At 53.3% G+C, this 24,725-nt stretch overlaps 2 protein-coding genes across 4 annotated transcripts in view; one reads left to right on the forward strand and one right to left on the reverse strand.

Moving 5' to 3' along the window:
* The window catches only part of Ptk2b (protein tyrosine kinase 2 beta), a 108,614-nt gene extending 95,901 nt beyond the window's left edge, over nt 1–12,713 (forward strand). For 2 of the 3 annotated variants that reach the window (XM_034635876.2, XM_027926835.3), the window contains 8 exons: nt 453–518; nt 7,191–7,337; nt 7,480–7,515; nt 7,750–7,774; nt 9,062–9,108; nt 9,707–9,844; nt 10,039–10,119; nt 11,636–12,713. In XM_034635876.2, coding sequence (XP_034491767.2) covers nt 453–518; nt 7,191–7,337; nt 7,480–7,515; nt 7,750–7,774; nt 9,062–9,108; nt 9,707–9,844; nt 10,039–10,119; nt 11,636–11,851 — 756 coding nt within the window. In that variant the 3' untranslated portion in view covers nt 11,852–12,713. Of the gene's footprint in view, nt 1–452; nt 519–2,144; nt 2,271–7,190; nt 7,338–7,479; nt 7,516–7,749; nt 7,775–9,061; nt 9,109–9,706; nt 9,845–10,038; nt 10,120–11,635 lie in introns of all 3 variants that reach the window. The other variant, XM_027926832.3, reaches the window with a different exon arrangement.
* A 1,480-nt stretch (nt 12,714–14,193) lies between these two features.
* Nucleotides 14,194–23,032, reverse strand: Chrna2 (cholinergic receptor nicotinic alpha 2 subunit). Its single transcript, XM_071609322.1, has 6 exons — nt 22,960–23,032; nt 21,807–21,958; nt 21,401–21,445; nt 19,032–19,141; nt 15,692–16,712; nt 14,194–14,677 (listed from the first exon to the last, which is right to left on the reverse strand). The coding sequence occupies exons 1-6, from the start codon at nt 23,030–23,032 to the stop codon at nt 14,552–14,554; spliced, it is 1,527 nt and encodes a 508-aa protein (XP_071465423.1). The 3' UTR covers nt 14,194–14,551.
* Between the last annotated feature and the right edge of the window lie 1,693 nt (nt 23,033–24,725).

Raw genomic sequence — 24,725 nt, forward strand, 5'->3', positions numbered from 1 at the left:
TAATAATGTATAATCTGAACCGAGGTCTTTTCTCATTGTTCCTCCTGCCAGGCATGTGCTGCCCTTTCCCTGGGGCCCAATGCAGCTTTTATCTCCATGAAGTTTCTGTGGGTCCCTGAGCCCTCAGTGACCTCCTGCTCTGAATGTGGCTATCCATGGCTGGTTTGTCAGGCACTCACACATACAGGGAGGCTGCACACACAGAGGTCATTAACCCCTACAATTGGCCATAGCCCCTCTGGCAGAGGCCAGCCCCTGTGACTTCCCATCTCTCAGCATGTAATTGGTGCTCAGAAGTGGATGCAAAATGATTTAATGATAACCTTGTCCACCATTGCTCCTTCATTGTGAATGAGGCTGAGCTATATTCAAGCTGATGCTCCCCTTAGTGGGCCAATCCATTCATTAATGGGAGAGATGCAACTGACACTGCTCTATATCCTCTTTTCCAGCCCAGCCGGCCCAAGTATAGACCCCCTCCACAAACCAACCTGCTCGCTCCCAAGCTACAGTTCCAGGTAAATGTGTAACCAGGGGGCTGGGAATGGCCGGGCCCATCCCTTGTCAGGTGCTTCTTGAAATTCCATTCCTGTGCCATTAAGGAGTAGCAGCCATCTGCTCAGACGATGAAGATAGCTGGGTTGACTCTTCTTTGTTTCTTTGTTTGGCTCTTTGATGTGAGTTTGAACTCACATCAAAAGAATAGCAACTCGGTCCTGCCAGACTGTCCTCAGCTAAGCAGACCTTCCTGCAGCCTAGTCTGTCTGTCTGCAGTGTCTGCTGCTTCGTGTACCTGCTTGTAGCTCCCTCCCCATGTCCAAGACTTCCCTGGCCTCCTACCCTGAGCAGAGCCTCTGAGAAGTAATCCCAAGGAACTGGGGATGGTTGATGTCCCCAGAGAATGGAGTGGATCCCTGAGGCTCCCTGCAGAGGTCCTGGCCAGGACCTGGGTAGCCAGTGAAGGGAGCAGGGTTCCATCTGAGCCTTCTCCACCTCTGTCACCACCAACCATGGATCTCATCAAGGCTGTAGGTCCCTGACTCAGAATGCCCCTGTCCTGAGTCCTTCTCTTATGACTGGGTAAGAGGGAGCCCGGCTTCCCCTCTGTCCCTCTCTTTCATCCCCCCATCAGAGTTGCTGTTCAGAACTGGAATATCTCAACCAACAGCAACAATGTCAGTTTACTGATGCTCCTTACAGGGGGCTGTGCCCCAGGTTTGTGTATTTTCTCCCAAGGAAATGCCCCATGCCTGAGTAAGCCCAACCAAGAACCAACAGTACCAATATTTTCCTTTATGTGAAAATAAAATGCTTTGATTCAGAAGGTGGAAGCAATGTCCTTAAAAACTAAACATATTTAAAATAGTGATGTTATTTAAATTTTACATATAACTATATATAATTATTGATAATTACACACACACATACACACACACACACAGTTGGCTCTCCATATTCATGGGCTCTGTATCTATGGATTCAACCAACCAGGAATCAAAAATATTAACATAGGAAAAAATCTCATCTATACCGAATATGTACAGACTTTTTTCTTGCCATTCCCCTAAAATGACTGTATGCCAGCTATTTGTTCAGCTCTTACATTGCATTAGATGGCAAAAGCAATCTAGAGATGATTTAAAGCATACTGGGAGATGTATGTACGTTACATGCAAATACCGTGCCAGTTTGCTCAAGGAACTGGAGCATCTGCAGATTTGGGGTATCTACAGGGTGTCCTGGAATGAATCCCCCTTGAATATGGAAGGACAACTATGTGTGTGAGAATTTACTTATCCATGGACTAATCATATCTGTCAATTTGTAACATGACTATGAAACATAACTGTTTGGAAAAGGGCCCAAGGGAGGAGTCATGGTCTCAATAGCAGCCTGCATGGACCCTGTGTGTGCAGAACACCACTGGGGGAGTGTTAGGCAGATGAGAGGCCACGATGCTCCACCAGGTGTCTCCAACAGGGCCAAGGAAATGCCACACCACATTCTTCAGCAACTCTGAGAGAGCAAGTTTGTGTCCCCCATGATGCTCCTGTATCACTTCTTTGTGCTCCTGTTTGTAGCAGCTGATTGTCCACCCCCTTGCCTTGTCCTGTGCCTTGTGCTTCTTTGCTTCTCCTGAATAGGTCCCTGAGGGTCTGTGTGCCAGCTCCCCTACGCTCACCAGCCCTATGGAGTACCCATCTCCCGTTAACTCGCTGCATACCCCACCTCTCCACCGGCACAATGTCTTCAAGCGCCACAGCATGCGGGTAAGAGGGCACTGCATGCTGAGTCCCAGCCCGGACTGAGGAGGCTGCTGGAGGGAGGTGGCCTGGGATATTAGGAACCCCACATCCTCAGCCTCAGGGGTGCCCTCCATGCTTCTGTGTGCCAGTCAAGTCATCGAGGTGTTCTGTGACTCTTCCCTTTGCAAAATACATCAGAGTGGGGATGAAGTTAGGCTCTGCTCCTGGGGACACCAGCTGGACACCAGCTGGAACTGCCCTTGTCCACACTGGTGCTGTGGCAAATGATGTAAAATTCTCTTCCTTTTCTGAGCCCCAGAGGCAGGGTGCAGTGCAGTAGTGTGGAGGCTGGTGGGTGGAGTGCAGCCAGGCCTGGTGGTGCTGGAGAATAAAAGACCCTGGAGGTTCTGCCCCACTCTGCCGTCCTGCCTGATTGCTAAATCTCTCCTCCATCAGAGGAAAGAAAGGCTTCCTGGCGGCTGCTTCTCCTGCTGCTGCTTTTGTAAAGGTGTTGCTGGGTGGGAAGGAGCTTCGGGGGTATTGTGGTTACAGGCTCATGAGCTGCTAGAGAGGGGGCCAAGCCACCTCCCCAGTGATCTCTTTGTCATCAGTGACTGTGAGACCCTGAGTGCTTTGTGGAATATCTGTTGATTGTCGGATCTTATGTAGCAAAACCATCTTTGCTTGAAAGCAGATGCTCACTTGCCACCAATCATCTCCTTTAATTCAATGACCTCTTGCCGTTCGTTGTCATGAAATCTTGACATATTTTACCAAATTGGGTTACAAAACAGGCTAAACTCATTATTTTAGCTCTAACTTGTATATATGTCTGATATTTCAGGCTCAAGATATATGTCTCTAAAAATTTGGGGGCATGGGAATATGTGTTTATCATAACAGATTTGGAAATTTTTGGCAAGTATGTTGATATATGTCTGTACTGTTATTCTTTATTTAGTAAAAATTTGAATGCCCATGGTAGCTTCAAATTCCAGGCAGCGAGATCTGTTGTGAAATAAACCTACCTCGTTTTTCTCTCTCACATTAATTTAAACAATTTCTGTCTTTTCATATGCTTAACAATAATAAAACTATGGTTCTAAGCATGTACTATAATTTAGGCAGTAGGCAGTTTCTCTACCCTTCTGCCCTCGACTCTTTATACATAATTAATTAAATTTTAGGGAGCTTTCCTTTAAAAACTGTGCTTTTAGAAAGAAGCTGTTTTGTACACGTGAGGGGCTGCGTGGCCTTTGTCTAAGCCCTGCTCCACTGGGAGGATTTTGTTCCGTTCCATAAAGACAGACTGTGCCGCAGGAAAAAAGACCTTTTGTGTCAGGGGTTTAGAAGTAATTGCCAAGAAAAAATCTGCCTGCAAGAACATAATGAGCACTTCTTTAATCAAACAAAAAAAGATTAAAAATATAGATCAGAAACACTGAGAAAATCCTCCCCCAGGCGAAGTGCTGACGAGGTCCCCTGCAAGGCATTTGGAAACAGTAAAGGAACGCTCAGAGATGGTAACAGCAATTTTCCTCCTGACTGGCCCCATGGCCTGGCTCATCTGGGAGCCTGTGGGATGCCGCAGAGTCAGGATGGCAGCATCTCCTTCCCGGAGTCTTCGCAAGTCAGTACTGAAGTTCCACAGGCCACGGTGCGCCTGTACGCCTGTGCGCCTGTGCGCTCGCGGGCGCTGTCCAGGGTGCTGAAGGAGGAACACGTGGTTTTGCTTTCAAGGAGCTTACAGTCAGTCAGAAGGAGCAGGTCAAGTGCAGGCTCACGGGTAATGTGAGCCAGAAAGTTGTGGGGGCCACGAAGCAGGTGTTCAGAGGGGAGAGTGACTCCTGCTTGCTGCTGGCTTTCAGCTGGGCCCTGAAGGATGGACTGGAAGAAACTGGAATGTAGGGGTGGAAGAGGCAGGGGCAAGTGGGGTGGTGTTTGAGCAAGGAAGGGTATATATGGAGGTGGGGGAACGAGGCTGGCAGGTGTCGTGGCTCATGAACATCATTTTAAAAGACAAAAGGAGTGTTAACTGTCCATGACCTGGGAAGAATACCTAGAGTGCATTTCAGAAAAACCAGCCTAGAGATTCAAGGTTGTAAATGCTCTCATTTTTTCCTTTGGTCTTACTATGAAATTGAAAGACTCATTCTGTTGGGTCTTGTAATATTGGTTCGTTACGGTTTTTGCTAAGATTAAGCTTGGAACACACAAAGCATGAAAGTGGTGGCATCTGTAAAATTATACAGTATTTTCCGGACTCCAGTAACTGATCCTTTCTGCATTGAATCTTTCTCAGTCTGTGTATTTTTTTTTCTTACACCTAGAAATTCTTATCTCTGTATATAGAACCTCAGGCATTTAGTTCCTTTTTATCACTATTTGTCAATAGCATGGGGCAGCCATACCATTGTGTTTACAGGTATTGACACTTAACCAAGGATATTTGTAGCCTCAAAATTTGTTCATTTTGGAGTATCAGTTCTATGCCTGCTTCAATTGCTTAATGAGTACTTATTCCTTTTTGTGTGTCTATAAAAAAATGCCCGAGGCTGGATACTTTATAGAGAAGAGGGGTTTGTTTAGCTCATAGTTTCAGAGATCCAAAGACACTGACATGTGCTTAGCTGTGGTGAAAGCCTTCTGGCTACATCACAGTCTGATGGGTGGCATCACGGTGGGAGCACATATAGGAAGGAGAGATCACATGGCAATACAGAAAACAAGATCCCAAGAGGGATACATTTTTCATAGCAGTCCCCTCTCTCAAGAATTAATGCACTCCTTCCACAGCTGGCCCACTCCCATGAGAGAGCATTAAACCATTTGTAAGAGTGGCACCCCTGCAGTCTAGTTATGTCCCACCTGGCCCCACTTCTTTTGGAGGTTCCAACACCTTGGCACTGCCACATGGAACCCAGCCTCCATCCAGTACATGGACCTCTGGGGGACAAACAATGCCCAAACCATAGCACTCTGTCTCTGTAAAGTAGATCATATATTCAGCAATCCCAGGGTTGTAAAATACCCTTACATTCTGAAATCTGTTTTCTTTTAAAACAGTCTAGCTCAGTGATCCTCAGCTGAGGTGTTTTGCTTCTGCGGGGACACTTGGCAATGTCTGGAGACACATTTGTCCCAGTGGGGAGGGCTGCAGGTACCTAGAGGGTGGAGGCCAGAGGCTGCTTTGCATCCTACAAGGAAATTTCCTTGAAATAAAGGGTTGATTGTCTGGCCCCAACCCTGGCCTAACTCTTGTTTACTGATCCCCACGAGAAAAGGAACATCTTCTATTTTAAAATCACTATTCTCCCAGCACCCAGTTCTATGCCTGCTTCATAGTATTGCTTAATGAGTACTTATTGAATAGATCATTGAATAAGGAATATTTTAGCAAAAAACCTAACTTGTAGGGAAAATATTATTAGAAATCAATATTGGTAACTGAAGCTAAATGAACTCTAGGTAAACTATCCCAAAACAGCTGTTTTTAGACTATATTGTAATATTCAAGTTTGTTTTATAGGGTGTACTGGGGAAACTATTTTGAGAGGCTTGGCAGGGATTGTAGCTTTCTAAAAGTATATAGAGTTTTTCTAGAATTTTCTTTATGTGATTTGTGTGTGCACTGGCCACTTTGAAGGAAAGGAACTGTTTTAGTTCATTTTGTGGTGCTGTTAACAGGACACTGGGGACTGGGTGATGTATGATGAACAGAGATCCATCTCTTACAGTTCTGGAGGCTAGGAAGTCCAGCATCAAGGGCCACAGCTGGTGAGGGTTTTCTTGCTGTGTCACAGCTTGGCAGAGGCATCACCCCTGTGACGAAAAACAGTATGGGAAAGTGAGGGAAGGAGGCCTAACTCGTGATTCTGTCAGTCTCCCCTCCTGTGCTAACTAGCCCACCCCTGCTTTGGTGGCACTGACCCATTCATGAAGGCAGAGCCCTCGTGGCCTAGTGGTCTCTTAAAGTCCCCACCTCCCAACGCTGTTGTGCAGGAGATTAAACATCCAACACATGAACTGTGAGGGCCACATTCAGACTATAGCAGGAGCTGGAGTGCCTGTGGGCTTCCATGTCATGGCTGAGTCCTGTCACTGGCAAAGGCTCCCTGGGGAGTACTCAAAAGGATGCCCCTGGCATTCTCCCTCCGTCCCGGATGCCAAGGGGATCACTGTACAGCAGGGGGAAAGCAGAGTAGTAGGAGGGACTAAGCAGATAATTACACAATTGAACCATAAAAAGAAGGAGGGAAAAAAGGAAGACACCCGCGCTTTCCATTCAGCAGCTCGGTCTGTAGGTCCGCAGTCCCACAGGTGAGTGAAAACGGGGTGAGGCTAATAAAGCAGGGGAGAGGAAGCACTTGCCTTGAGATCTGCAGAGCTTTGCTTCTTTAAATTTCATTCTTCATCCTGCCTCTAGCTCCTGCACTTCTGGCCTTTGGTTAGATAACCCTGGCGGCTACCTTAACAAAGCTGAGTGGGACTGCGTGCCAGGGAGCTGGAGGCCGTACCTGTGTCCCGTGAAGCTTCCAGGACTGCCACCATGGCACTTAGGTGGAGAAAAAAAAAAAAAAACAACAAAGGGCTTCCAGAGGCTGGCTTTGCATTTCTAAATCTATTAAATGACAGCACCATCACCAATGCCAACCGAGAAAATATAATGTCAAAATGTCATCGACAGTTCACGTCGCAGCTTGAGTACGGTGCATGTTTAGCAGTGTGTGCTGGGGTTCGTCATTCCTGCTGCCTCCAGGGCTGTGTGTGAGGCCCTGATAGTAACTGTCTGCATATAGGGCTGCCGGGCTCAGAACAAGCTAGAAAGAAGCGGCTGCGAGGCCCAGGCTTGTGGCTCCCCTGAGGCTCTTCTGGACACCGTCCCTCCTCCAAGCCTGGGGATGGGCTCATTGCATCTCTCCTTTCTCTCCGCTGTCCTCCCAGGAGGAGGACTTCATCCGACCCAGCAGCAGAGAAGAGGCCCAGCAGCTGTGGGAGGCTGAGAAGGTCAAGATGCGGCAGATCCTGGACAAGCAGCAGAAGCAGATGCTGGAAGATTCCCAGTGGCTGAGGCAGGAGGAGAAGTCCTTGGTGAGCCTGCGCGGATCCCCGGAGGGGTTTCCCTGCTCTCCCCGTGCCCTCTTTGCCTCCCACTGGCTGGGACAAAGGCATGCCGTGCATTCCGGTGTTCAGTTCCAGAACCCTAAGTTGTTGCCTTTGGTCTCCTCTGCAGGACCCTATGGTTTACATGAACGATAAGTCCCCATTGGTAAGTCACCTGAGGAGGCCTCTTTTTAGAACCACGGCCTAGGAAGGCCTTGTCGCCACAGGAATCACCAGTCCCTGGGCCTGCCTGTCTCCTCCTTGGGGCTGCCCATCTTGGGACCCTCCCACCCCATGGCCATAGTCTCTAATCACACTGTGGAGCAGGCTGAGGGAGGGGGACAGTGGGTGGTCCCCAGAGCTGTAGAAGTGACTGTTCTCTTCCCTTCTTTCCTTGTAGACCCCAGAGAAGGAGGCCGGCTACAGTGAGTGTTCCTGCCCTTCCTTGGGGAGTCCCCACCTGGGCACCCCATCTTTGTTCACTGCCTGTGCAGGGGGCAGCAGAGTATGCCTGCAATGTTGAGAACCATCTATTTGCCTTGTTTTAATGTGGCATGTGCAAAGGGGGTCAGCTCAGAGTGGAGAGCTGCTCCGCCCTCCTCCTCAGTCCTCTTCTCGGTCCATCTCCTGCCCGCCTTTATTTGGCAGAGTGGGTGATTCTCGCCTTTCCACTCCTCACCCTGGTGGAGGAAGGTTAAGTAGCTCCACCCACCTCCCCTACTTCTTAGGTCTTCTCCAAGCCCAAGGGATGAATGAGACCAAGCCTAGGAGATCTCTCCAGAAGCCTGTGCTGAAGTCAGGGAAAGGAGGGGGAGGAGCTGATGATAATGATAAGAAGAACAAGGACAATGGACACAGAGAACTTAACACAGGGCAGGCACCAGCCAAGTCACAAGTATTAACTCATTTGTATTGTAGCAACTCAGAGACGGGCGGTGTGTCTCCATTTTACAAAGGATGCCACTGAGATGCCGGCTGGTTGATAACTTGCCCAGTGTCACCCAGCTGCTAATTACGTGGCTCAGGGGTGAGCCTAGGCTCTCTGGTTCCAGGTGACTTCAGAGCTAACCCTCTTATTCTGCAGATGAAAATTGAGACGTGGGGAATACAGATGTGCTGTCCTGGGTGGCAGGGCTCTTTGGTGGCGGAGGTGTGAGCAGAACCAGGTGTTCTGACTTCCATCCTGGGCTTTCCCTTCCAGCCGCTGCGCAGGGCCTGTGTGTGTCTGTTCATCAGAGTGGGCGTGAATAGCAAGGCTCTGCTGGTATTTCATTTCCTTGAGCCCCAAATGCTCAAGGAAAATCAATATAGCATCCTCACAAATCTACCCATGAGCAGCTGCTACACCAGGGTGGGGGCTCCATGGACCCCCATTGCCTGCAGAGGGTGAGGCTTCTTTTTCATGGGTGGCCAAGGCCACAGTGTTGCTGTCCCTCAGGCCTGTGTCCATCAAGGAGGAAGCATGTCAGAGCTGGAACTCCCATGAGGTCACCCCATCTCTGCTGTGACTTTGATTTTTTTTCCTTGTATACAAACCACGGAGGCCAGCATGCTCTTCCCCTGCCATCTTCCTGGGATTGGGGCCTAATACCCCCTGGGTCTCCTGGTAGCAGAGGAGAGGGCTTTGCTTGATCATCAGCGTGAATGAAGGAAAAGGCCAGCTGCTGAGACCCCTCCGCCCACTTACTCACTCACTGTCCTTCCCATTGCAGCGGAGTTCACGGGACCCCCACAGAAGCCACCGCGACTGGGGGCACAGGTAGGTGTTGGCTCCCCCAAGGCTGGTTGTGAATTGGAGTGGGGATTCCCAGGACTGAGGACCACGGACTTTAAAGACAAGCTCCTTGCCTCAGGCTACACAGCTGGTTCTTGTAGAAGCAGGGGTAGAGCCAGGCTCCTGTCCCCACTGCCTGACCCAGAGGAAAGCTCATAGGTGCAGCCCTGGGGGAGGAGGGGTGGCCCCTTTCTCTCCTGAGCCTCCCTCGAGCTTCTGGCACCCCCCTCCGCCCTGTCCTTGCAGTAGCCTGGGTGGCCACTGGTATTCTTTGCTCTAGAACAGTGGTTCTCCATGTCGGCTGCCCATTAGAATCACCTGATGGGCACTGACCAACCTGGACCCCAAGGCTGATGGTTCCATGGTTCTGGTGAGGCCATCACCAGAACGTGATTAGGCTCCCTGGCTGGACAGCCATTGTCCTGGAGGCAGAAGGGAGGGATACCCCCCAAGAAAGGTCACTATTACTCCACAAAAGAGGCCTTCCTGGTGACTGGTGGCTGAGTTGCCTACCCACGAAAGAACAGCAGTGGTAGCAGGGTCCTCCCAGGTCCCCCAAGCCCCCTCTGCTTCTTGTCCTTAGTCCATCCAGCCCACGGCCAACCTGGACCGAACCGATGACCTGGTGTACCTCAATGTCATGGAGCTGGTGCGGGCAGTGCTGGATCTCAAGAATGAGCTGTGCCAGCTACCCCCCGAGGGCTACGTGGTGGTGGTGAAGGTGAGAGCCCAGGCGGAAGGGGACCCGAGGAGGTGGGGCTGTGCACCCCTGAAGAAGGGGTGGTGTCTCCACCCATGGTCAAAGGGAAGTTGGTTCCTGGAACCCCCAAGAAGTGCTCCTGCCAAAGCAAACAGGGCTTTCTGGAAAAGAAAACAGCAGGCGGTAACAGCTGCCCTGCACCTTCCTCCCCTCAGAACGTGGGGCTGACCCTGAGGAAGCTCATTGGGAGTGTGGATGATCTCCTGCCCTCCTTGCCATCATCTTCGAGGACAGAGGTAGGTGTCCTATCCTAGATGATATCGAATCTGTCACTTCTCCCTGTACCTCCACCTGTTCCTAGTTGCATTTCTAGCAGAGGCCCCTCGGGCCACCTGGGCAGCCCCATTTCTGACCAGCAGGAGACTGCACAGCATGTCTGGGCAGCCACCACCAGAGGGCCAAGAGGCCCCCAGGAGCCTGGCCAGCTTCTGGGGTGAATTTCCTATCCGGATCTCAGATTGCCATGAATTCTCATTGAATGCGGATGTGCAAGAGGGCACGCCTACCTCTCCTCCCCACCCTTGATCCTTTATCTACTCACTGGACCGAGGGGTCAAGGTGAATGTGTCATTGAAATCCTGAGCTGTCAATGAAGCCCTGGGAATCCCAGTGTCCTGCTGACACAGCCCTATGATGGCCACAGGGACCTAGCCTGATCCCTGGGACCTGTGAACGCATTATCTTACAAGGCTAAAGGGGGTTGGGGGATGTGATCAGTGTGAAGCTCTTGAGAGGGGGAGATTAGGTGGATTATCCAAGTGGGCCTGTGTCCTTATTAATGGGCAGCGGGGGGAAGTCAGAGAAGGGCTGTGATGACAGAAACCAAAGTCAGAGGGACACTGCTGCTGGAAGGTGCAGCTTCAACATGGGGAAAGGCAGGGAACACCCTGCCCAGCTCCAGAAGGAACACAGTCCAGTCTGCACCCTGGTGTTAGCCCCATCGGGCCTGCTCAGAAGTCTGACCTGCAGAACTGTCAGGGAATGACCCATGCTGCTCGGAGCTGCTGGGTTTGTGGTCATTTGTTACTCCAGCTGTAAGAAGCTGATCCAGGGCCACTGGACATTTGTCGATTGTCCGTCTGGAAACCAAATGTGGACCTCCCATGGAGCCCTGGGATCCTCTGCCTGTGGCATGTGGCCCATCCCATCACCACCCTAACCATCTGCCTGCTCAAGGCAAGACAGAGCAGGGACACTTGGGACATTTCTCAACCTGCCTCTGGGTGGCAGCAGTAGCCCACAGAGGAGCCCCAGCTAGGCAGGTACCACCAGAGGGCTGAGATGGCCACCAGGGACCTAGCCAGCTTCACGGCAAATTTCCTGAGGAGAGGTCAGGTGTGATGTGATAGCTCCCTATCCTAGGGATGACCACTCGCTCATTCAACAAACATCTCTTGTGTTTCATGTGCTCAGTTGCTAGGCTCTGGGCATGTGGTGGTTAAAAAAGAAAAATCCCAGATCTCTTGATTTGACAGTAGACAGTTACAAAACGGCACAGGCCCGTGGACCCTGACCGTTCACTTAAATGCTGGTGGTGTGAAGGGTTGTTGCTGTGATTGGATGGCGTATGGGGCTGGGTCAGGCCATGCTCACACATGATTGGCTAGGGGTTGGGATGCCCACTCCAATCTGTATGGGGGGCTGGATTCAGCCAGGCCTGGACCCACCTTGTCCCCAGGGACTGCTGACTACCTCAGCCAATACCCTTCCCCAGGCCCAAGCACCCCGCCTCTCTGTGTGCTCTCCCTACAGATTGAGGGGACCCAGAAGCTGCTCAACAAGGACCTGGCAGACCTCATCAACAAGATGCGGCTGGCGCAGCAGAATGCCGTGACCTCCCTGAGTGAGGAGTGCAAGCGACAGATGCTCACGGCCTCCCACACCCTGGCCGTGGACGCCAAGAACCTGCTGGATGCCGTGGACCAGGCCAAGGTCCTGGCCAATCTGGCCCACCCGCCTGCAGAGTGACCTAGGGTGGGGGCCACCCGCCTGCGTCTTCCACCCCCACCCGTCATGCACCTCCCCTGCCTTGCCTTTGGTCACGTGGTCTTCTCAGGGAAGGCCCGGGGTGAGGGGTCCTTCCCTCACCACTTTGCACGACCCCCTCCCCGCCCCACCCCAGACTGTGCTGTTCAGGCTGCAGCTGGATGGAGGGGACTCTGGATATGGACGCAGGGTGGGTGTGACACACATGGTTCAGAGGTCACTGTCACCGCCAGCTACTCCTCCCACCCCAGCCTGGGTGTGGAGCCTCATTGGGGTCACAGTGGTGTCCCTAGCAGCCAAAATGGCTTATGCATGGACATGGCGGGCCCATATGGGAGCCAAGCTATTTCTTCTCCTTCCTCTTCAGCCCTCGGGGATCCCCTGATGCACAGAGGGGCCAGGGAAGGGCCTTATTTGGGGGGGGTCAGGAGGCTTGTAAGATGGGGGATGGGCTGGCTTTCTTGTACAGTGTATATTCAAATTTATTTAATGTGAGTTTGGTCTGGATTGACAGCTGGGTTCCCTCCTGATGGGGAATCTGGGACGCAGTCCAAGAACAAACGGATTGGGAATTCTGGCACAGGACACTGTGTTGTTATCACACCAAGTCTCAGGGGAAGGAGTAGAGAGACAGCGGCCAGGACTGGACTTTGGACCACAATCTGCTCTCTCCCTGGCAACCTCCTCTCTTTCTTCCTTTACCTTCTCTGCCTTTTCTTACTCCTCCTCTTCTCCCCACCCCCCTTTTCTCAACTGATCCCTTCCTTTCTCAAGTGTTTGTGTTGAGCCTTCTCTTACCTTCTTTCTATCAGATTTGTGGTTGGATTAAACTCGTACCATTTGCTTTGCGGTTTGTTGGACTGTGGTGTTGGTTTGATGTGCCCTTTGGGGGAGGAGGCTGGCCGTGAACCATAGCCCGGCAAGAGATGGATGGTGTTCTTCTTGGGTGCAGATCAAGGGCTGATGGATGCTGGGCCGTGGCCAAGGAAAGCGCCTGGCAGTGGGACAAGTGTGCTCCAGCCCTTTTGCCCCAACTGGACGATAGGGTGCCTGACTCAGGGGCCACTTTCCAGGAGGGACCCAGGGCAGTTTCGTCCATGTGGCATCCCTCTTCCAGCTGCACCCAGACCACTTGGGCTCTGGGGGGGTCACACAGCTGAAGGAGCAGCAGACTTGGCTTTATTTAACCACTTTACTCACATGCGAGATGGATGGACAGGAGACATGAACAACACAGGGAACGTCCCTGCAGCAGGAGATCACCTCTGGGAGCCTCAGGTAGATAGAGAGACCGGGGGAGGGGCTACATTCACAGGAGTAGGGAGGCGTGAGGCCAGAGGGCCACTGAGTGGGGGTCTCAGAGAGAACTGAGGAGCAGGGCCTGGGCCAGGGTCACAGGTAGGCAGGTCTTTCCAGATGTGTGATGGAGTGTTGTGTGCTGAGGAGGAGGAGGTTCAGAAGGACAGGACCCCAAGACAGAAGGAAGTCAGCAGTTTGCCCTTCTCTGCTTCCTGCCTGGGGCTCCACACTGTCTGCACAGCCTGGTGTACACCTCTGGGGGCTGCTGAGGTCCTGCCCTCAGGGGCTGGACAGAGCTCAGGAGAGGCTCCACCCACCGGGCTCGGCATTCCTCAGAGCAAGAACAAGCTGCACAGAATGGCCCACAGCAGGTCAGACGTGGTGAGGCTCTGGGGAGGACAGGAAAGGCAGGCTGGAGGGACACCCGAGGGCACTGGCATCCCCCAGCAGGCGTGGAGCCCAAAACATTCAGTGTTTCCCCTCCACCACGCACAACATAGAGTGCCGGTGCCCCTCACCCTGTGCTGGGCTAGGTCCTAGGGAGAGGAGAAACTGAAGGGTCCCTGGCTGTGAGGAGTTCAGAACTGAAGGAGCTTGAAGCAGAGATCCCCAACTCCAGAGAGGTGTGCTGACCGCAGACTACAGGGACCAGGGCACTGCGGAAGAACAGCCAGGATGGCCTTCCTGGTTTGTTCACTGCAGGTTCATGGGCACACAGGGCACACAGCGCCCACAGCGGCGGCTCTCAGTTCTGGCTGCTTCTTTGCAAGGAAGAGGGAGGCACGATGCCCCAGGGGGTGCTGAAGGTGCTTTGGGTGGATGGGAAGGCCCTGCTCCACTGCCCCCCCACACCTGCTCCCCGCTCCTTCTGTAAAGTCCCTTGCTACACCACAGACCTCCAAGCCCTGCAAACTCACACTGAACACTTCCTCAGCCTGGTTTAAAGAGCCCAACCTGCGCTTCCAGCCTCCCCGACCCTGGCCTGGGGGTTCCCCTGGTTACTTCGGGCTCATTCCTAAATCTAGACCATTGCTCATAGCCCTTCCACCCCTGAGGCAGCCTCCCCTTCCCCCATGTGCCCCTCCCTCAAGGCCATATTGTTTCTCCTTGTGCTAGTCCCACCCCTCTGCAGGGCAGAGTCCTCCTTCTTTTCTAGCTCCTCTGCTTCCTAAACTGGGCTTTCTGTCCAGCAGATTCCCAGTACTAGGTTCATAGCGTCACAGTGAGTGCTCCAGGAAGACTTTCAGGGCTGGTGCTCTCTCCCCAGAAGCACCGCAGGCAGATGGCGCTGGCCCCCCGAGGGCACTCTGGAGGCAGCTGCAGTTAAAGGTGGTCGTTGCTGGCTGGCAGGACGGCCTTGGAGCCGACACAAGGGACATGGCATCAGATCATTCCAGCCAGGAACGGAGGCAGAAAGAGCCCCAGGGTTCCCAGGAAGCAGACGATGATGAAGAGCCAGAGGAAGATCCTGTCGATGACCAGGGCAACACACTTCCAGTCTTCTCTCACCTGCGGGAGAAATGGGCTCACAGTGACAGAGGCAGTCCTCCCATGCTCAGCCCCTGTAGGGACAACCACAGGGCGGCAGCAGCTGCCCCCTGAGACCTGAGGGGAAGCGAAGACTGGCACAGGTGCAGAGATGGGGTGGAGGGAGACACAGAGCTGGCCCAAGCCCCATACCATCCTCTCCTGTGTCCCACCCGTCTCACCCTCCACACTGCCGGGGCTCACAGGTTCTGGGCAAAGGGATTAGAGGGACACAGAGAGGTGCTTGGAACCATCTAAGGAGATGGACTCCCAGTGGCTGCAGCGATTTCAGTGCAGAGAGGGTGGGGTAGGTGTGACTCGGGGCAGGTTAGGGGGTGGGTGGGCTTTGTGCAGCTTGGACTCCCAGCCCAGGCCAGGGATGGATGCCTAGCTGCTCCCAAATTAATGATTAATTTTCTCATTCACTCAACAAGGCTACCCTGTGATCCTCTCCAGCCTTTCACCCTTCCCTAAGTTGATAAGAGAATTCTGATGCTGAGCGCTAGATAAGGCAGGGGCTGCGGAGAGGCCCAGCCTGGTACAACCAAGAATCTGCAGAGTTTGTGGTTGACTCATGAGCTTCATAAAGGGCCTGATGAGAAAGGAGGAGAGGGGACCATCTAGCACAAAAGAGGAAGGCCACTGCCACAGGGGCTAGCCCACCAGGCTCTCCTAATGCCCCCTCCACCTCCGTATCCCTGCTGACTCCTGCAGGTAGTGGCATAAGCGTGGCATGGCAGAGTCCACATCTGAGCACACCCTCTCTGCCCGCTGTCTCCCAGTGAGGCTGAGCAGGGACATTCTTGACCTACTGCCAACAAATGTCCTAAGAGCCACCAGCTAAATGTTCTCTCACAATTGATTCCAGACTCTTTGGAGCCATGAATGAGGGAGGCCAGCCCTCAGGGAGGGGACCAGGTTGGTCTAGCTACCACCTTGAGGTGGGAGGGTTCCCTGCTAAGCTGGTAAGGTCACCCAGGGGAGGCCCTCACCCACCGAAGAGTCGGCATCCTCTGACCGCAGGTGGTCAGCAATATAGTGTACACCTTCCAGGGCTTTCTGTATGCGAGGCGACAGCAAGATCTCACGCTCTCCAGAGGGAGCCTCGGCCCTGGGCCCTGAGGCCTGTGGGTGCAGGCGTCCCCGGCCACAAATGATACCCATGGAGGGGGCTAGGCGGCCTGCACACACCCATCGGCCTTTCTCCTCCTCCTCCTCTGCCTCCTCTCTCTCCTCTGCGTCCATGTTGGTCTCCAACCAGTAACAAGACGGGCTGAGTTTCAGGCCTGGGGAGTCGTGTGGCTCCAAGGATGGCAGAGGCCGGTTCATCAGCAGCCACTGGGACACACGTCCCAGCAGGGCCACCCGCACCCAGCGGGGCATGCAGTGGGTGCTGGGGGAGCGATGGTGCACGTTGAGCACGAAGACGGTGATGACGATGGAGAGGGTGACGAAGATCATGGTGAAGAGCAGGTACTCGCCGATGAGCGGGATGACCAGCGAGGTGGACGGGATGATCTCGGTGATGAGCAGCAGGAAGACGGTCAGCGAGAGCAGCACGGAGATGCACAGCGTGATCTTCTCGCCGCAGTCGGAGGGCAGGTAGAAGACCAGCATGGTGAGGCAGGAGATGAGCAGGCAGGGGATGATGAGGTTGATGGTGTAGAAGAGTGGCAGCCGGCGGATGACGAAGGCATAGGTGACGTCGGGGTAGATCTCGGCGCAGCAGTCATACTTTTTGCTGTTGTAGGTGCCCGTGGCGTTGATGATGGCCCACTCACCACTCTCCCAGTAGTCCTTCAGGTCCACCGTCTGCTCCATCGGCTCCAGGTCGATCTTGGCCTTGTCATAGCTCCAGGAGCCAAACTTCATCTTGCAATTCTGCTGATCGAAGGGGAAGAAGGTGACGTCGATGCTGCAGGAGCTCTTGTAAATGGCTGGGGGCACCCAGTGCACAGTGCCCGTGGAGAAGAGGTGCGCTTTGGTCATGTGGGTCACCGCAAACTCCCCGTCTGCACTGCAGAGAGAAGACCAGCTGGGGGCTCTGCACACCCACCTGACCCACCCAGACTGCTGCAGAGAGCAACCCGAACAAGGCAGTTCTCAGCTGGCCAAGTGTCCCGTCTTTTGCAAGGGTATAAAACTTCCCCAGAAGATGGACACAGCTGAGTTTTCTTTTCATATAACATTGTTTTAATTGCAAAAGTACCAAGAATTTTTAAAATACCCACTATTAACATTGTGATATTATACATGTCATGTCTATTCTACTGTCACACGGACAATGATTCTGATGGTTTTGCTTATTTGAGGTCACGGGGTGTATGCAGTTCCCTTGCCTGTTTTTATTCCTTTAATATTTTAGAGTGATGATCTTGAACCGTACTTTCCTAGCACATAGTGAGCAAGTAGCCTCTTAGGTAGAAGATCATGACTTTTCCACCTGGATCTTTTGTTCTTTGCTCAAGACACCTAAGATTTTGGCTAGTGAGGAAACTTCCTGGAGTCCACGCATCTAACCTCAACCACTAGGGCCCCCCTAGGAGGCAGCTTGGCACCAACAGGAGGCTGGCTGGAGTGCTCAGGGAGGACTCGGCCAAGGGAGGGGAGGGAGCACCACAGCAGAGGGCCCTGCTGGAACAAGAAAAATCTTAAGAGTGGGGCCAAGGAAAATCTTAACAGTGCTCACTGGGGCCACCAGGTGGGCATCATGGGGACTGTGGTCGATGAGGTTGGGGGACTTTGTGGGAATGAGTATCCAAAGACCCACAAGGACTATGGGGACACTGGTACAATGGTGACCAGTCAGATGGGACTTCTTCAACTCCCCCTTCGCTTCCTACCGTCTGTCCTAAAGTCCAGGGAATCAGAATACAAGGGAGTTTCCCATGGAGTAGTTCCAGGGTAGAGAGACAGACTGGCTGGAAACAGGAACTTTGAAAGAGAGTAATAAATACATCAGGCAAAAAGTCAAAAAGAAAAAGAAATTAAAGGCATTTTGGTCATTTCACATAGTTGCCGCTAGATGGCAACGTGCACCCATTTGGGGGAAGGAACAGTTCTGTTGATTGGCCAGAGTGCAGTGCCTGGGTGGAGCAGATGTTTCTTTACGTGTCTACGGAAGTTTGACTGGACTTTCCTTGTGAAAATCGAGTCTTAGTGGTCACGGCTTTATTGACGATCCTGCAATGTGAAGTTGTATCTGACCCTGGGACTTTGCTCATATCTCTGCCAAATGCACAGGAAGCAGAAATTAGAATGCTCCTGGGTACCAGCTCCTGGGTACAGAGCAAGGGGGTGGGGGCGTGAGTCAGCAAACACAGGTACCTGGGTGTCAGACCTGCCAGGTCACCCAGTGGCATGTGTGTGTTTAGGTGAGAGGGCGCTGGGCCTGCCCAGAACCAGACAGTGTAAGGAACTGGTATAAGGAACCACTGACCTCTCTGGAGGACCAGAAATGGACCCTCTCTCTATGTTTTATTGTTTAAAAATATCATTTCCAAGGTAGGGTCCGAGGGATTGGGAAGTGCTGGGTAAGCTGGTTTCTTTGCTGCAGGACTTAAAACAGCATTTAAAACGCTATTGTGCTCTGCTGGCTTCCAAAGCCCTGGGCAGGGGGTGACAGACATACAGTGTGATCCAAAACCGTGACCACAGAACCTTGTCATTGCTATTCATATCTCAAGGAAGCAGCAACCTGCTTTAGAAAATGGTTTTAGACAATCATAACACCTTCTTTTAAATGTGAACTTTTTAACTTCTCAATGAAGAATTGCCTGATACCAAACATACTAATAAAAATATAGATTTCTATTTCTCCTATGAAAACGAATATTAATTCGTTGATTTTTGCCCACTGGGATTCTCTGTGGACTCCCCCCGCCCTCCAGCTTCTGTTAGCTTCTAGTTGTTAGGGTGAGATTGATCCTTTGGGTCTTGAATCCAAGGCAAGTATAAGATAACATGATTAAAGAAAAAACATACCCAGTGAGTTTGTTCTTCAAAGGTGCAACTACAGGATGCCAACTTACCTGGTCAGACAGTATTGCCATCCTTTAAAATTTCAACTCCTAGGCATTTTTAGAGAGCCTGAACCACATTTTCCAAAGGATACTCAGAGTTGGCAAATCGGTCCCACTGTCACCGTGCTACAAATGAATACATCTTCAGTGCCCAGTAAACGTTGGTGTGTAGGAGGGAGAGAACAGGATGAAAGGAATAAAAGAATACAGAGGAGGGGGTTCTCTGCTAAGCACGGAGAAGGAAACGACGAAGCCCTCCAAGTCCCCTTTACCGCCCCTCCTAAGGGTCTGCCCAGGGCTCCATGTCTTCCTACTTGTTGTAAAGGACAATGTCAGGGATCCAGATCATCTCTGAAGGGACCCGGAGGGAGGTGATGTTGCCAAAATCAGCTGGGTTCCAGCGCAGCTTGTAGTCGCTCCACTCCTGTGCAGGGGAGGGGTCCCATCACTGCCATGCCAGGGAGAGGCCTCTGTCAACCTAGGCTGAGCCAGGGATTCAGGAGCCCCCAGAGCCCCGCCCAGCCCCACAGAACAGAGAGGCTGTGATGCCAGGAAAGGGCTCTGACAGAGGAACCAGGCACACCCTCCCAGATAAACACCTTCCTCGCTTTGCCCCCACTTCAGTAGCTAACTCGCAGGCAGGCGGTGTCCCCAGCCATGCCCTGGTCCTCTCTTGCCTCCCTGGCTGACTCCAGTGAGGCACTGCAGGATCTGAGCTGACGTCGGGTTTCAGCACATCACAGTTTCAGAGGTGGTTAGATTCTCCATCCAGGAAGAGGCTGCAGAGACAGCTGGCCAGGGCGTGCCAAGCAGGTGGAAGTGAGGACCACAGAGGGGAAAAGCCACCTGCCAGAGGCAAGCGGCTGAGGCTCGGAGCTGTTTGTGACCTCCAGACTATGTTCCAGAGACCTCCCTACCCAGGGACTGGCCCAGGAGGGAGCAAGAGATCTCTGGACTTCACTCCTGCTCCCCCCAAATCACGTCCAAGCTAACTTGTGTTTCTCTCCCTGGATCAGGTCTTATTCTCTCTCCATTCCATTCGTCATGTCTTCAGTTTCAACCAACATTTGGGGGAACCCACGTCAAGTTGGGGCATATTACTGTCCCCAGGCATGTGGTAGTAGGTTGAATCACATTCATTTTACAGATGAGGAAAATGAGGCTCAGAGAATAACACGCTCAGCATCTCAGGCTGGTCAGAGGTGGTGACGGATTGATGGCCCAGGTCCCGCGGCAGTGTATGTCCTCACCTCCCGCCCAGCCCCTGGCTCAGGTGACCAGACCGTGGGGACAGCTGCGGTGACCTAGGTTCTAGGCCTGCCCCCACCACACACAGTACCTTCCCTGCTCTGGTCCCCAGTTGGCACATCTGTAAAGATGAGCCTCCTGACACTCCAGCAGCTCTGGGATGAGCAGTATCCACTCAGAGCCTCTGGACCAAGGTCTAATTTAAACTGAGTAGCTGAAGCACCACACCCCAACAACATCCGGGGACCCCCTGGTGGACAGGAATTACAGAAAGGGCACTGGAGGGCCAGGCACCCATTCAAAGGACTCAAACAGAGATGCCAATCAACATTCTGGTGGGTGTGGCTCTGCATGTTTACCTCTGCCCAGGGACAGTCGGTGCTGGCGGGGCAGGGCACCAGCTCCTCTTTCTCACATTCTATTGCCACCTCCATGTCAGAGGCCTTCAGAGCAGCAGAACAGAGCAGGAGGAGTAAGAAGGGAGGGAACGCACTGGGGTTCTCATGAGACCTGTGCTCTAATGAGTCTGCCCTAGGAGTGGCCCATCCAGGAGGGCCACCTGCTCTTTGGCTGTCCTTCCACTGAGAGGTGGGGTCTATGGCCCCTCCCTGAATCCAGCTGGACTCCTGTACTGCCCTGACCTACAGAATATGGCAAGATGGATGCTGGGCCCGTTCAGGCCACCCGAGACCAGCAGGTTCCACTTCTGTCTGGGGACCCTCCTTCTGGGAGCCCTGAGCCACAGGTGGGAATCTGACTTCCCTCCTGGAGACACCGCAGGGAAAGACCCCGAGAGGTCCTGGGCAGGGCCAGGAGGCCAGCCAGGCCCACCCTTTCAGAACTTTCCAAACACCCCTGCTGTGAGTAAAGTTGTCCTTAACCCTTCAGAACAGGACAGCCACCAGCCAGATGCTCCCAAGCAGTCACCATGCAAAGCAGAGGAAACCACTCAAACTCCTGACCATGAAACTGAGATAGGAAGCACCCAAGTGGCTCTAGATGGCGAGCTTCGGGTTTGTCAGGCAACACAAACAGGGACACTCGGCGTTCTTTGGTAGAAGGAGCAGAGCCAGGCACTTGGGTGCCCCCTTTACTGGCCCAGCCACACCCTGCTTCTCATTTTCCTCAGCTGTAAAATGGGCAGAATGAGACCTCCATGGGGTTTTGGTGACAATGCAGCCTGTCCCCAAGCAGCAAGGACTATGAAATGTCCATTTCTAAGAAAGGCATCTCTGGTTCTCTGGTGACATGTCCAGGGAGTGGACTCAGAGTCTGACCACACAAGCACAGTCCTCTGGAGAGGCCACCTGCAACCAGATGACCCAAGTGGCAGGTGTCACCCACCGTGAATGCAGCAGCTTGCCCCTGTCAGGGAAAGGTGCAGGGAGGCGGGGCCCGGCGATGACTGTCCCCTCCCTGCGGGGAGAATCCTCACCTGCCTCAGCCAGACGTTGGTGGTCATCATTTGGTTCTTCTCGTCCTGGCCGGTAAGAGAGAGAGGGCAACAGAATCCAGAGCACAGGGTGAGAGAGAGGGGCTGCCGGGACCCCCACCCACAGGAAGAGCCTCTGTGCGGCACCCAAGCCCAGTGTCCCTCCCAACACTCCCCTGGACTCAGATTCTTCAGGGTCACACAAGAAACCCCACTGCTGCCCCCTGCTGCCCCAGAAGGGGATCTGGGTGAGAGAGGGGAAGGGGCTGGGGCAGCCCAGGAGGAACAGGCTGAGGTCCCCGCTGTAATGGAGGAGGGCGGGGGGATGGGGCTGCAGGGGGGACCCTGGGGAAGAGCCTGGGGTCTGGAGGCGGGTTCTGAGGGGCCTGGATTGGGGAGACAGGCCCACCACATCAATGAGCTGGGCAATGGACAGTCCAAAGCGCACGATCACCACGTCTGAGGTGTTGGGCACCGGCCGTGCCCAGCGGTTATAGCCCCTGAAGAGGTGTTTGAAGAGGCGGTCCTCGGCCTGGGTGTGGGGGCCTCGCTGCGCCAACGCTGTGCGATGGGAGAGAAGAGGAGGGGTCTCCAGAAGCCAAGGAGGCAGCGGGCACGCGGCTTCCCATCAAAGCAGAGGCCGCCATCTGTGTGAGCGTCAGCTTGCTCAGCTGTCAGGTGGGATGTGAATCCAGATCCCACCTCAAACCCTGTGGAGGACTCGCTATGATAATGTCCATCAGAGCTGTGCACAGCCCCGAGGCCACGGTGCACTCGCTCGTGCTGGTCGTCAAATGGACGTCAGTACCTGTGTGATATTAGATAACAAAGCCAGGGTGCTGCGGCAGGGAGGGGGGACATCCAGCCCAGGTCCCAGGAGCCCAGACACCTGGTCCCAGAGGAACGAGCTGCAGGAAGGGACTCCCCCCATGACAGCAAGCCTGGTGGTGAGCAGCGTTCCTTCCCACCCAGTCGTCAGAGGGTGGGACGTAGTGCCGGCTGTAGCCCTCGCCACTGAGGGCACCTCCCTGAGTTGCTCCTAAACCTCTGGCACTTGCCACTTCTCGTCTACAAGGCCAACCACTGTCGATGGGTCTCTCGGGGGATTTTCAGTACTCTGCCAACGGCTTCGGCACACCAAGGCCCTGCCACTGAGCGAGTGGACAGCTACTGCTCCAAACCCAGAACCACAGCAGCTCCAACTGGGACAGAAAGCCGGGCAAGGACAATAACCACCACGTATGTGTCCTGGGTGCCTGCTGTGACCCAGGTGCTAGGCACAGGCTTTCCTTCTGTCCCCACAATAGCTCCGGGAGGTCCACAGCACTATTTGTGTTTTGCAGATGAGCAACGCTGAAGCCGGGGACATTCAAGGTGACACAGCTGCTAATATCAGTGCTGTGACAGCCCCTCCACCTTCCCCCTGTGGAACCAGGCACCAGCCTATGACCTCTAACATCCTTGCGGCCTTGAGGACTGCAATGAGCCCACCTGCAGGAGATCCCCCCACCTGGCACATGAGCACACAGCAGTGAAGTCCCAGAGATAAGGCAGCCGCTCACCTGCTGGGAGCAGAAGGGGCCACCACAGGCCAAACTTCATCCAGGGCGGCAGTGCAGAATGGGAGGGGCCCATGGTCTCAGAGGAGGGTCTGGCTTCCCCTGCACATCCAAAAGAGGGCCCGTCCAGCTTGCTGTGGTCTAACCTGGCAGGGCGTCACCGAGCTGGCATGGCAGGGGGCCACTGGATTCTGCAAGGCTCCTTCTGATGAACCTGACCAAAGCCAGAGAAGGACTCCTGAGTCGTGCCTCTCGACACTCCACGGAGGGGGGCAAGGCCTGCCAGGAGCAGGGGGCTCCTGCACTCCCCCCAGCTTGACTGAGGAATCCCCGTCTCCCTCTTTCCAGAGTCAGCCGGCTGCTCTCCCTAGACAAGGCTGACCTACCAGGGGGCTCCGACGTTCCCACCACTCTGCTTCAGCACCTCATCTGTAAAATGGGGAGAATCGCACAAGCTGGTCAGCAGAAGGACGCAGGCACCAGTCACAGTAGCCTAAAGGTGGAGATGGCCCAACGTCCACCAGCTTATAAACAGATGAAGAAAGCCGTTGGATGGATGCGATGGAATGTGATTCAGCCACAACAAGGAATGAGGGGCTGACACAGGGCCACCACGCGGAGGAAGCTGGGAAACAGCCCAGACCCCAAGAGGCCAGTCACAGAAGCCCCTGTAGGATGAGGACAGGAAACTCCACAGTGACAGAAGGACGACCAGGAAGTGGATCTGGGGAGGGAGGTGGCGAGGGGTTGCTTAAACACCACTGGGGGGTTCCTTTTGGGGTAACCAAAAAGTTCTGGAAATACACGGTGGTGATGGCTGCACAATTCTGGGAGCATTTCTAAAGGGGGACTTCTATGCTATGTGAAGTATACCTTGAAAACGCTGGATTAATAAGATTAATCCACCTTCTGGATTAATAAGAGGCAGCCACTCTCGGGCCGTGAGGACGGTGGTGTGTGCAGAACACAGCAATGAGATGGAGGCAGCATCAAGAATGGGTGAACTGCTCGACTTGTCGTGGCAGCGAGAGTTGGGGAATGCAGTATTTTAAGTCTATGTATTATTTTATGTCCTATGTGGTTTAAAACGTGTCACTAAGGTGACATGTTAAATATTACCTTTAAAAGTTGACCCATCCAAATTACTATTTTTTTTTAAAGAGCTGCTTTTATTGGGTACACTTTTTGCTTGGGTACACTCTGCATACACGGTGCAGACATAGCACTGGCTTCCAACACAAGCTGTGGGAGCAGGGCTCCTTTGGGGCTGGTGAGAATGTTCTAGAACTAGATAGTGGTGATGGGTGTAATGGTAAGTTTTATGTTAACTGTATTTTAAACAAAATTTCTAAAAACAAACAAACAAACAAAGAAGAACAAGGATAAGAGAGCGCTTTAAAAATGTAAGCCACCTCGCGCATGAGGGAATTAGAATAACCGTCACTGGAGGCACGAAGCCACACTCTCCTTCTCAGCCCTCCTTGTCCCAACATCTCAGCAGCGAGTCCAGACATCACCCATGATCTCCTGCTTCTCCCAAGCCTGTCACACTGCTCCCTTCTGCCCTCTTGGCAGGAAAGGAGAACTGGCCTGGAGCTTGCAAATGTGGCTCTGGGTCCTGGCCAAGTCACTAGGCTCTGCTGGGCTTTTGGCTTATCCTTCTCCTGCCCTGCCTACCTTCAGGACAGGGGCAGGGAACAAGTAGGATGGTTGTGTTCCTGGAAGCTCCCTGCCCTGCGGTGGCTGGGCTGGGCACGCTGCTACTGGGC

This window comes from Marmota flaviventris, chromosome 3 (genome assembly GCF_047511675.1).
Source record: "Marmota flaviventris isolate mMarFla1 chromosome 3, mMarFla1.hap1, whole genome shotgun sequence".
Lineage (NCBI taxonomy): Eukaryota > Metazoa > Chordata > Mammalia > Rodentia > Sciuridae > Marmota > Marmota flaviventris.

Excerpts from the sequence above, each read along its gene's own strand:
- Chrna2 (XM_071609322.1), bottom strand. The coding sequence starts at position 23,032 with ATGGGCCCCTCCCATTCTGCACTGCCGCCCTGGATGAAGTTTGGCCTG. Across the intron at positions 21,446-21,806 it reads TTGCCCAGCTCATTGATGTG|GACGAGAAGAACCAAATGAT; the intron begins GTGGGCCTGTCT and ends CTTACCGGCCAG. Across the intron at positions 19,142-21,400 it reads CCAACGTCTGGCTGAGGCAG|GAGTGGAGCGACTACAAGCT; the intron begins GTGAGGATTCTC and ends TCCCCTGCACAG.